At 43.5% G+C, this 13,159-nt stretch overlaps 1 protein-coding gene across 4 annotated transcripts in view; it reads left to right on the top strand.

The window, feature by feature from the left end:
* ENOX1 (ecto-NOX disulfide-thiol exchanger 1) overlaps positions 1 to 13,159 on the top strand; it is a 630,834-nt gene that overhangs the window by 563,345 nt on the left and 54,330 nt on the right. For all 4 annotated transcript variants that reach the window (XM_089899512.1, XM_089899514.1, XM_022574895.3 and 1 more), the window contains 2 exons: positions 590 to 697; positions 5,025 to 5,081. In XM_089899512.1, the coding sequence (XP_089755638.1) occupies positions 590 to 697; positions 5,025 to 5,081 (165 nt within the window). The remainder of the gene's footprint in view (positions 1 to 589; positions 698 to 5,024; positions 5,082 to 13,159) is intronic.

The raw sequence follows: 13,159 nt of genomic DNA, 5'->3' as shown, positions 1-13,159 counted from the left end.
TAGCTGAGTGTTTTGACAGCTTGTATCAGCAGTTTTCTCGACTGATACATTGATGGCAGTTTGGACTTCAGTCCTGCTGATCTAATAAAACATCATCATCATAACAGAGAAGGTAAAAGGCTCTTTTGTGCTCCCAGCCACCTGGTGAAGCAGCTTTACAGAGCTACTGTAAAGCTAGCTTTAGGGTCATATGTAAAATGATGTAACCTCGGACAAGTTGACTCATTATTTTAAGTGTCTTTATGATTTAATTTCTTCAGCTGTCAATGTCTTAGTTTCTTACCACTATTCTACATATTTTTACAGATACGCATCTGTTTAAAGGAATATAAAGGTGCCTTCACAAACACTGAAACAAGCGTGCATCAGTGTCACAAACAGCCTGATACTGTGGCATTAACTGCACACTCGTTACACTACGGGGGGTGTGTGTGTGTGAAACAGACATTTCAAAAAGGTCAACTGAAGTCTGGATTAAGCTTTAAGACACGTACAAACCTTTCCCTCGTGTTTTGGAATGGTTGTTTTCAATATCTTACCGTATTCCATTGGCCTTCAATCCTACTTATCCTAAATATCCTTTTCACAGCAATTGCTGACCATCCAGGAGGAGTTAAACAGCAAAAAGTCAGAATTGGAACAAGCAAAGGAAGAGCAGTCACACACACAGGCATTACTCAAAGTCCTCCAGGAACAAGTAAGTGAATGCAACAGCTCTGCCTCGTGAATTAGTTCAGACACGGACACACGCCTCCCCCGTGTTCGACACACACGCAAACAGTGCTGCAGTTAATCTTGGAAGTGACCAGCCTGGACCCTCCCCACCTCTTAGCAGCTTTGCTGGGTAGAATTTATAATCTCATGTGCAGCATCTCTGTTTTCACTCTGGTACCTCTTTAGACCACCCAAGCCCCCCAGCGATGTGTGAACGTTTCTTCCAGAAGACAAGTGAATTTCGATAAAGTTTTAAAACATTGGCAATGCAGATAAATTTCACAGCAAGCAGCTAGTTTCCTTTTAAGTCTAATCGCAAGGAAAATGAGTTTAGCACAGCCCACAATCCTCCTGCAGACACCTGGATCAGAAGGACTGATTCATAGCGACATTTAAAAAAATCTCTCCCCTGTGCGTCAGGGCGCTTATCTAACCAGGGTGAGCAACAGACCTTTCATATGAAGTTTGTAAATCTGAACGTTTCATCCTGGCTTTCTTTGATACTAAAGTGTGGCCTGACATTGATAAGTAGATTTGAAACTATCGTCTTACAGCAGGGTGAGATGGATCGCTCGGCAGCTGAGTGAAATCTAAGCCCAGTATCTACACGCGAGAAGCTGAGAAAGCTCTTGAAATGCTTTCCTATTTCTGGCCTTCACATGCTGCCCATGATGTAATGAATGGCAAATGGAAGGGGGAAAAAAAAAATCACGTATAGTGCCCGTAGCCCTTTGGGGGTAGTCAAATTTAGGTTGCTTTAAAATTTTCACTCACAGTGGTATATGAGGAGGTCCTCTGTACAACATATATAACTTCAAAAGTGATATTTTTTTAAAAAAAACTATGAAGTTGGAAGAGTATGAGCCTAGTCAGCTGTGACTCAGTCACTTTCCAAGTGATTTTTAACCTTTTAATGGTTTGGACTCAAAATATATTGTCAGTCACTTTCCCCTAAAAGTATAAGTGAATTGTGAGGGAAAAGTGAAGATGTTAGATAGTTTATAAGCTTTTATAGCTTTGGAGGAAAATGCTTTCTAAAGCTAATCGTTACCTTTATACGATTAAGATAGATTCAGTAACTTAGACTGAGGCTTACATTATATGATTTTGGATAAGTTAGATTGAACTGAAAAAATATTGATCACTAAATTCACAATGACCTACTGTCTAAGAGACCTGCAGTCACTGTTCTTTCTTCTTTTACATTATTCAAAGGCTTTCAACAAAGTAGAGCTGATTTGGTCCAGATTTGCTCCTGATCGGACAGACATAGCTCTGAGCTTTGTTGTTTTACATTTTCTCTCTCTGCCTCCTTGATTTACTGGGATGAGGAGGGGTGAATTCCTTTCTCTAAATGACTCAAATCCTTTATTTTGATTCAAAATCCAAACTCCAGTCATAAAAATAGATGCTAAGTTTTGCAGAATTCATTGCTATATCCTTGTCGTCATGGCATGCGTTTTTAAAGAGCAATGCGCGTACACAGGCTTTGGTAAAGCATCACACTTCATTCTCCATTACCTAAAAAAAAAAAAGATAAATGGGGAACATGAACACGATTCAGAACAACTAAAATCATTAAAAACCTAGGAAATATGACTGGAAAGGAAGCATTTTTAAATCTGCTGTAGTAATGGGATGGCTCCTTTTCAAGCAAAGGCACCGAGAATACATAAGCTTAAGAGAGCCCACAGCAGCCAAATGCATTTGGGTGCTGTTCGCCACCAGACTGTTTTCCCGAGAGCCCCTTGCCCGGTGCCCCTGTCATCCTTGTAGATGAGAGCAGGCAGTGGACACGTTCCTTCCATCTCCCTGTAGCTTCCCGCCACACACAGACATACATTTAAAAACACACCTCTGCCTCTCTGAACAATGCCTTAGAAAGCTTTCTTTGGACTTGTGTAGAGTAGCTATACGTGCAAACACCTTTTCAGTGCCTGCATAGACAGGGCCTAAACAGATGGCCTCACCCCCAGAGATTTGATTGGGCCTAGACTCTTACTACAGTAAGTTCCCTGCATACGAACCTTCGAGTTGAGAACTTTCGAAGATGTAAATGTGCGTTCGCCTGTCCAATCACATAAGTCAGTTCACATGTCTGGCGTACATTGTCACGTGCGTGCGTCCTCTACAAGTGGTCGTGCTTTTGCGTACTTTACTCTACAGCACTGAGTGCAGCAGTGCAGTATCTTTATTTCAAGCCCAGGATGTCCGGAAGCAAGCGTAAAAGCAGCCGTGACGTAGCTGGTACTACTGTACCTTTCAAGGTACTGTCCTGTAAGATTAAAAATGTTTTCTTTATTTTTTGTTTGTTTGTTTTTTATGTATTATTTGTGTGAAAAGTATTATAAACCTATTACAGTTCAGTACAGTACTATATAGCCGATTGTGTTAGCTGGGTACCTAGGCTAACTTTGTTGGACTTACAAGCAAATTGGACTTACAGACGCGCTCTTGGAACGGAACTCGTTCGTATGTAGGGGACTTACTGTATTATATAGACGCGCACACACACAGGAAAAGACACATCCTGCTCTGAAGACGTGGAATTTTGCTCTTTAACGTGACTGCCACTTGATGGAAATCCTGAAAAGAAGGAACAGGTTGTGAGGGCAGACCCTTACCGTGCGTAGCCCTCAGCCCAGGGAAGGCAGGCTCATTCCCTAAGCTCTCTGTTTGCTGAGATGCAGCTTCACCAGGTCCCACCAGGCCCCACTGGCTCCTGCCTTTCATGTCCTTCACAGAGGTGGTAGCTTCCAACACCTGGAGCCTGTTCCCAAGCCCAGGTATCCTCAGACAAGATGTCAGCCCCTCCGTCTGGAGGAGACCAGCAGCTCCGGAGAGAGCAGGGAGCCAGGCCATTGAGGGCAGAAGTAACAAAACCTTCTTCTGAGCCAACCCCGCTCTTCACTCCCAGAAGCACGAGTTACAAGGTGGGACAAGCAGAGAGGGTTGACGAAAAGGAGAAGATGAGGGACACCTATGAAAAGAAAACCTTAAGACAGGAAAACAGAGAGGGATTTTTAAGTCCCTTTGTGCCCTCTGATAACAGATGGCACTGCTGTCACTGAGGCGCACTTTTTCTTCTCGTGTGTATCACACATTGCCTGTGCTCCCTTGTCTTTGTTATGTGTAGAAGCATCAGTGGTGTAGCCCCAGAGAACACAGGGCAGCATGCCTCTTTCTCAAGCAGGAGCATGATGTGGAGGTGAGTCTTAACCTGCCCCACTGGCCCACAGCCAGCTGCCCCATACTCAGCTCCTCCATGGCGCCGTTGCTTTGGCAGAGCCTCTCTCTTGGCATGGAGAGCGTGTGGTTTTCTTGCTGGGAGTCTGAGATCGCCTGACAAAAATCAAAGAAGCTTTCATGTTAACGTGTACCAAAAGCCCGAAAGAACCAACATTTGAATCAAACACATTGGTGGTGCATTTATTCTCTTTCAAACTTGACGCATTTATATCCCACCATGAATATTTTAGGCATAAAAAAGAGGATGTAGAAGATGCTGCTTCCTAAGCATAACAGGCCAGGAAGAAATACCAGCAAACAGCTGCAAGGCCCGCTCCCCTTTGCCCTTATTCTCTGTCTTCATGTGTCTGCTTCAAGTCAGGCTAGGATAACATGCCAATTAAAGGTTTCCAGAAATCTCCCGATAACTGATGACTCCTAAGCCTTCTGAGGGAGAGGCATTTTCAGATGTTCACTGTTAAAAATCTCGTTTGAGAGATAGCTTTTCTTCTGATGCCTCAGTGACCAAGGAGATGTGTTCCCAATTCTTCCTTTCCAAAAAGAAGCAAATCGTCTTGTTTTAGACCTCCAGAAACCATGTCAGTCATTCAAATAGGTTCTCAAGGAGGACACATACAGTAGCACTGCGGCATGTTAAAACAAGGGGAAATAACATAATTCTCGAATAATTGTTATATAACATCATTTAGCTGGTGGCAACTTGCAAACACTGCCGGGTTGAAGTTAATAGCAATACAACGAGGAAATGGAATCATTTATTATTCTTAAGAATGAATTTTATGCATTTTATGCCTGTGGAACTGCTTTCTAATTTTATTATTTAAAAATAATGACCAATGCCCATTTATTTCTTGCCAGCCATCAGGTTTCGTAAAATATTGGTCTCAAACTGGCTTCAGGAAGACTCGTTAGAATTATGTGCTCCATCTGTTTTTCTTGTTGGAAGTTTCATAAAGGGCAGCCTCAGATAAATCAGGGTTAACAGGATGACATACACTTAGTAGATAATGCTTACTTATTCATTTGGGTTTTTTTGTTTTGTTTTTTCTTAAAATCTGCAGTTGAAGGGTACCAAGGAGTTGGTCGAGACCAATGGCCACAGCCATGAGGACACAAATGTAGGTACCACAAACCTGGTGTTTGCTCTTCTTGCTTGGTGTTGGTTGAAAGCCCACGAGAACGTGGCACTTTTTAACACAAAGGAAGTCAGAAGCTCTGCGTCTCAGCGGCTTATTAAGATGACTAATGTGTGGTTTGGCAATAAAATATGGTAGGTACTGTTAGCTTAGGTTACCAGATGTGGACATAGGAGTACTTGAGCTAAGCTCTATCATAAAAATTCTCATCTCAGTGAATTTATTCGAGCCCTTTATATTTTCAAAGCTATAGACCAATGAGGTGTTGGGAGGGCAAATGGAATGAGACCCAACAGGGTAATAAATTGTATACTGCATGTGTTTTTATTAAGTTTGCCTGGCAATGAAGAGGGTAGTGAAATGGCTGCTATGCTGAAGAGGTTTCAAAGCAAACCCCTTCTCCCAGAAAAGCCCTTGAAAGCGTACCTTTCTCTGTTTCTGACCCCGATCGGTTGCATAGAGCATCCGTCCTCTTGAGACAGAGTCTAATGGTACAGGATCCCACTTGGCACTCTGCTTCCTCCTTGGTGTACCTTGAATTTCCCAGTATTAGTCAAGTACTCTCTTTGCCTTGGAAGTTCTTTAGTCTCAGGTGAAACAGTACGCCATGTAGATCATTGTCTCTCCATATGTTGGATGGTTTTGTTTTCGCCTTTTTTAAAAATCTCTTTGATATCTGTATGTATTTGACTATCCTCTTCATAGAAAATGCTTAACTAAGCCGTTCTTTCCACATAACACAGAATCAGACATGGTAATGAATGCCTGATTAAGCTAGAGCGAGGAGAAATTATACATTCCACGTTCACTCTTGTTTTAATTATATACAGCAGAGACCCTGACATTCAGAGTACCAAAAAATCCCTCTTAATAACTACTGTTCCTACCAAATAGATATTTAACATACGATGCTTATTGAGAACCTACTGTGTACATGGGGCTCTGCTAACTGTGGGAGGGGGTGGTTAGAAAGAAATATAAGGCTTGGTGCCTGCCCTCAAAGAACTTACAACCAAAGGCTGATGAACTAAGGGAGACGTGGGCAGGCAATATACAAGATGGGATACATGTACAGGAAGGTGAGGCCGCTGTGATTTGATGCAGTTTGAAATCCAGACTTGGCTGCTTATTAGCCGTGTCAGCTTGACAAGTTACTGAACCCCGCTGGGCTTCATTTTCTCCATTTGTAAAACTGACTCTGCAGCCTACCTCAAAAGCTTATCATGATGTAATGAGCTAAGGCACATGGAAATCTTAAGGTGCTGTTATTATGGTCTCTCTGTGCTAGATACTCAAGAACGGCTCCTGGATCTGTGGGATTTGGGTTTGGCTTTGAAGAATAGATAGGACTGAGAAAGCAGAAAGTTAGGGAAGGAAGCCACTCACCCAGAGCTCTCCACAGGCAACAGTGTGACCTAAGTAGAGTTTGTCTTCCCGCTCCAGTATTTCATTACCCCATCCTTACCCGAAAACCCCTTTTCAGGATCCTGTTTTCCAGAGACACGTTACTGCCACGCTTTGAAGCTTTCATATGCACCCCCCCCCCTCAGAGTCAGCCCCTCTGTGCCTCCCAAGGAAGCTGCTGTCTAATCCAATAAGCCAGACCAAGTGGCAGTATGTCTCAATTTCCTGATCTGTAAAATGGGGGTGACATTACCTCCCTTTCCTTCCTTCAGGTTTACTGTGAGAAGCAAATGACATCACTGATGTGGAAGCCCTTTGTAATTGTGAGGTTCTAACTACATGGGATGTTGTTAGGATTACAAACTCATCTGCTGATTGAATTCAGTTAGGTGCTACGTGGAAAGATAGGCCTGACACAATATCTAGTCTGTAGGCTCTTTCTTGAGAAATGTCAAAAGGTATATATTGTGAAGTGGAAAGAGTGAAAAGAGATCATCTTTAAGGTCTGTCGTCCTCTCTTAGAGGAAAGTTTTTAACGTTTAAGAATACCTCTCTAGGGCTTCCCTGGTGGCGCAGTGGTTGAGAGTCCGCCTGCCGATGCAGGGGACACGGGTTCGTGCCCCGGTCTGGGGAGATCCCACATGCCGCGGAGCGGCTGGGCCCGTGAGCCATGGTCGCTGAGCCTGCGCGTCCGGAGCCTGTGCTCCGCAACGGGAGAGGCCACAACAGGGAGAGGCCCGCGTACCGCAAAAAAAAAAAAAAACCTCTCTAGAATCCATGACGTGTGCTTTGTAATCAACCCCCAAAAATGATGGTTGAGAAATGGGGTTCAGTCAGGCCAAGCAGGAGAGAGGAGCAGCACCTTGCCCGCTGGGGCGGGTTCGGGGAGAGATTTGTGGACTGATGGAGTCTGGTAGCACTTGCCCGACATCTCAGCTGGCCGCCTCCTCCCTCACCGAGCAGAGGGCTAGGCTAGTTTGTGCAACTCTAAAAAATTGCCTTTTCTTTCGAGCGTTTCCCAGTAGGTGGATTATTCACCTGTCCTTCTCTTTTCTGTCTGTCAGGTTGTCTCCTTTGGGTAGTTTCCCCAGCACCTCCACTAGGTTGTGTGAAAGAAAAGAAACAAAGGTCAGTTATTTTGGCCACACGGTCGGAGCGCTAGCAAAATATTTTAAGATATTTTTAAATGTCTGAAATGAAGTCTACGTGTCATCTGAAGTTTTCACCAGCCCTGTGGTGGTGAAAGGAGAGGGGGCTTTCAAGCCAGACTGAGAGGGTTTGAATCCATTTTGATCACTGAGGAGTCATGTGGCCAGAGTCAGTGATTTGACCTTTTTGAACTTCAGTTTCCTCATCCAGAAGCGTACCAAGCGAAACCCCATGTATGAACACCTGGCCCAGAGTACGTCCTTGACAAGTATCAATCCCCTTTTCATGCATCAATACCAGAATATTCAGTATAGTAGGTAGTGCTCTGACAGGATGAATTTTAATGCAGATCATGAGCTTTAAAGCTTCTGGCCCAGAGGTTACTGACTGAGACATATTGATTATTTTCACCGTGATTGTTCACATGCAGGGATAGGAGCTGTGTATATTATCATTTATTAATAATAATTATATAGTGGACTGGTGCTGGCTTAGCTAGGTGTTCTTGTGAGAATTAACAATTGCTTTCTTAAAGCAATATATTTTATTGGAAAAGGAAAAGGTTTGTATGAAACTGGAAAATGACAGAAAAGTATATACAAAGGTAGAGAAAAATAAGCTAATATCTCATTACTCAGAGATAGTCACCATCAGTATTTTATCTTAGTTCTTCCCAGTCACGTGCATGCATACGACCAGAGGGGAAAAAACCATAAATAAATGAACCGATAAATATGATCACAGTGTCTTCCATTTTGTACCTTATTGATTTCTCATTATACCATGAGTGTTCTTCTTGTCAGTAAATGTTCCTCAGAGACATGGTTCTTAATGGCTGTGTAATGTAGATATGAACTAACTGAACCACGTGCCTATGTGTTAGGCATTTAACTTCCTATTTTTTTTAATTTTATAAATAATGCCGTAATTAACACGTCCATAAATCCTGGTCTGCATTGCTCAGATTTGTTTCTGGTTGATTCTGTATATTAATAGCTGTGTCATGAAGTCTGGCAGGGAGATTCAGACTTAACAGAATTGTTGGGCATTCAGAATGTTAGCGTGACAGATGCACACCTGCCGCTCAAAGATGTATCAGAAAAAAAAAAAAAGATGTGTCCGGTTTTGCAACTTAGTAACTCTTTTGCCTATTTAGTCTCAAGAGCTAAGCTTATGAGACGTAGCCGCACCTAGAGTCAGTCAGTTACTAATTCTTTTCTACTGTTTTTATATTTTATTGGGCAAGGACAGTATCTGACCAACACCTTGTTCAGTATTCTTGAGGTCCCCAAACAGAGGCACCCTTACAAAGCCCACCCTTGTCCCCATGCACAAGACCTTCTGTGAGCTCACGCCCATGAGAAGAGGTTTCTGAAAGAGTAATCTAAAAGCATTGGAGCCAGAAGCTGAGATCAATTGCAAAGGCCTTTTCTCCAAGAGGACTGCACTTAAGATCTGAAGCGGGTTTTTCCTTGTATTTGGAACGGGATATATTTTAGTATACCCAAGTTTAAAACTAGCCTTTAGTACAGATCCTTCAGAGATTTCAGTTATTCCAAAACCAATTTTCTTTCCTCAAAAGCAAAGCTATGATTTTTCTTTTGGTCTCTGTCTCCGAGCTCTCTCTTAACCCCTAGGATTGCTGAATAACTAACCTGGTCCCTGGTCATTACGTATAACAGATATCAAAATCTTCAATTAAAAACTTTTAAAATTTAATTTAAAATTAAATTTACTATTAATTACTTTATTGAATGTAATTAATTTGATATCTGTCCTCACCTTGCATCTCTTTTGATGACCTTCCTCCCAGGTACCTCCCTCCCAGAGGTATCACCACCCATGATCCTTAACCTGCATATGCTCGGCGAGAAAGTGGAAGGGAAAGGAGAGGATGCAAGAAATGCAGGAACAGCTAGGAGGGATCAAATAAAGTGGCTACTTAAGCCGGCAACGTATAGAACAATTTGGTCTAGAAGCTTTCCAAGAATTTTTTCTCCCCCCTCTTTGTTTCTGCTACAGGAAAGCTTTTACCGCCCCCTCCTCTACTTGCATAATTCAAGCTCACACACTGGAGTTACAGAAATCATTTGCAGTCTGGAAAGAGGTTGTATCTGTGGCACTGAAGGTTACCCTGTCTAGTGGGACACCTTTCCCACCCAACAATAAAACAAAAACACAAAAGAGAAAAGATTTTTCAGTTTTTCACGTTGCCTCTGTAAGTAAGTAAATCCTCAGGTTGTCTTTAAATTTGTCAGAGTAAAGATGTTAAGAGCATATGGAAGAGATACCGTGTCCAGAACAGTCTTCAAGTTTAGCACACGCTGCGGCAGAAAGCCACCATGAACCGTGTATTCTAATGGTGCCTATGGCGGAACCTCTGCTAGCGTCAAGCCCTTGGCCCAGTTGCAGAACGTGCGTACCATCCTTTGGGTACGTTAAGCACAAGAGAGTATATACATACTGATGTATCAAACAAGGCTGAAGAAAAACCCCACAGGAAACTGGGACCATAGTCTCAGGCTCTATCCTTCCCTCCTGTAGCTTCTGGCCTGTTGTTGGAGGCCCCGACCTTGAACTGGAGGAGACAGTAAGGAACACCTCAGCACAAAGGTCTGTCCCTCCCTCGCCCCATTCCACAGCCTGCATGGCAGGGAACTGGAGCACCAGCCCAGGGAGCGTGCGCCTGCAGATACTGGGGGTGAGACTGCAGACGCCATGGTCCTTCCGGCCCCTGGGGGTCTTTCCTCTCACCATCTCACTGCCTGAGGCTGTACGAAGGCCCCCAGCCTGTGTTCTAACACAGTCTTCCATCCCCCTTTTTTTTTTAAATTCATTTTTTATTTTATTTTATTTTTTTTTTGCGGTACGTGGGCCTCTCACTGTTGCGGCCTCTCCCGTTGCGGAGCACAGGCCCCGGACACACAGGCCCAGTGGCCATGGCTCACGGGCCCAGCCGCTCCACGGCATGTGGGATCTTCCCGGACCGGGGCACGAACCCACGTCCCCTGCATGGGCAGGCGGACTCTCAACCACTGCGCCACCAGGGAAGCCCTTTTTTTTTTTAATTTTATTGGAGTATGGTTGATTGACATTGTTGTGTTAGTTTTAGGTGTACAGCAAAGTGATTCAGTTCTACATATACGTATATTCATTCCTGTAGATTCTTTTCGCATAGAGGCTATCAGAAAATATTGAGTAGAGTTCCCTGTACTATAAGTAGGTCCTTGTTGGTTATCTGTCTTGTACATAGTAGTGTGTATGTATGTTCATCCCAAGCTCCTGCTTTATCCTTCCCCACCACGTTTCCCCTTTGGTAACCGTAAGTTTGTTTTTGCTATCTGTAAGTCTGTTTCTGTTTTGTAAATAAATTCATTTGTATCATTTTTTTAAAAATTAGATTCCACATATCAGTGATATCATATTACATTTGTCTTTCTCTGTCTGACTTACTTCGCCTTCCATCCCTTTTGGACTCAGTAAATCAACAAGTCTTCAGTGAAGGAGGCAGCAGAATGTAGAGATTAAGAACAGATCTGGGCACCAAGTAGCCTGGCTTTAGTCCTGGTTCCGCCATTTACTGTCCGGGGGACCCTGGGCCATTCATTGCACCCTGCGCCACCATTCTGTTCACTTCTAAAACAAAGGTAGTGACTGCAGCTACCTCGTAGGGATATCGTGAGCATTGCTAAGCAGTGCTGACGTGGCCGGGAAGCGTTGGGTATTATTATTGCTCCATCCTTCCACGTGCCAGGTGCTGTGCTGGGTTCTGGAAATCCATCGGTGACTAATATAGATGTGGTTCCTGCCCCACATGGAGCTGACTCTGTCATTGTGCCCCGATCTCACCAAAACTTGCTTGTCCTCTGTCTCATTCCATCAGGACTCATTCTCCACCTTTGGGTCAGTATCACAGTGCGAATAAAGAATGGGCTTGAGGTAGCTGGTTTGCACGTTTCCCTAAACTCTCTGGAGACAAGACCTTTATTGGAAGGATTGGGTCCATGGGGAGGAGAAGTCTGAGGGGAGTGGTATATACGTGTAGGTATGTAGGGAGCTTTGAGACCCCTGAAAATCGCAACTGGGAAATCAGTAGCCACTTTGTCTTCCTTCAGGGAGAGATGGACCCATGTCTGTAGCTGCCTGGGGTCACCCTTGCTCTGTAGATGTCTAAAATCAAGAAGGGGGACTTTTCATGGACTGATACTTCCTTTAGCCTGTAATGTATGGCCCCATTCACATATTAAATGCTCACACCCAGCCTCTGGCCTTTTGTTCCAGTTACAGCCTCTGTAACGTTGCTTTTTTTCTGCTGGTGCTTCCGTTCCCACCTCTACCCCGACCCCACCCTCCTGTGCCCACCCAGCTGCCTTCTTCCAGCTAGTTTACCATGTTTTCTGCTGTGAATTAGCCGTATCCCCGCCATTTGCTGTGAAATCCAGAATTGCACGTGAAAAAAACCACACACATCCCAACCCAGCCCCCTCGGAAAGGACTGATGGTCGGAGGAAACCCTGTTCATAAACTCTCTTCTCAGCATGTGCCCCAAGGAAGGATTAGAGAAGGAACTGCTGTCAAAGTTGGACAAAGCTGGCTTCAGGGTTAGTGTCTTTGGTTCCAGTAAACACTCGAGAAGTTTCCTTACCAGGAGCCTCACTGCCAACCCGCCATGTGTTTCCACAGCTGGAGCTGGGCCTACAGTTAGGCCTTTTTGTCAGGACGGGAGCTGATAGGACCTGCTTGGCCATTAGAGGATTTGGAGCGTGTAATAGGATTAGTGCATGTTTAATAAAGCTGACAGGTTGGGTTTGGAGACATGAAAACAGCCAAAGCAGACATAAATTTCAGTGCTGACTGAAATGGTCTGACACAGACATGGATACCTATATAGCTAAAATCAAGATCTGAAACCAAAATTTTCCACTCTGGAGACAAATATACTTCCCCCAAAAGGTTAATGATAATCCTACGTGATGCAGAAGCAAAAGCAATTGTTTAGAATGGAAGATTGGTAACTTTTATAAATCCAATACCCACACACACACACAAATGCTCTTATCTTAAAAGAGCCATTTTCTTTTTGTGGAAAATATAAAGAAAACAATCACCTGCAATCTTACCACTCAGAAATTAGTGTTTACACTTTCTTGTGTTTCCTTCAGCCTCGCCTGTGTGCACATATATACATTTTTACCAAACGTACAGCATATTATATGGGCAGTTTTACAGCCATACATTTTTTTTCATTGTAAATCATGAGCATTTCCCCATGTTATTAAATGTTTTCTTAATACAACTTTTAATGACTGCCTAATACTTCATGCCACAGATGTGCTGTAGTGTATTGAATCAGTCCCTGCTGTGGGACTTTAAAATAGTATTTGTTTTTGCTGTCATGGATAGTGTGCAATGAGTATTCTTTAACAATGTATTAGTTAATCCATCCACCATTTAAGCACTTTTGAAATGGGGGTGCTTTTCCATTTGAATGGGATTTAGGGATAGAG

Source organism: Delphinapterus leucas, chromosome 18 (genome assembly GCF_059928025.1).
Source record: "Delphinapterus leucas isolate spDelLeu-1000000601 "Yukka" chromosome 18, BTC_Dleu_Yukka2, whole genome shotgun sequence".
Taxonomy (NCBI): domain Eukaryota; kingdom Metazoa; phylum Chordata; class Mammalia; order Artiodactyla; family Monodontidae; genus Delphinapterus; species Delphinapterus leucas.
The sequence above is the reverse complement of the archived record's forward strand: the minus strand, read 5'-3'. Positions and strand labels throughout refer to the sequence as shown.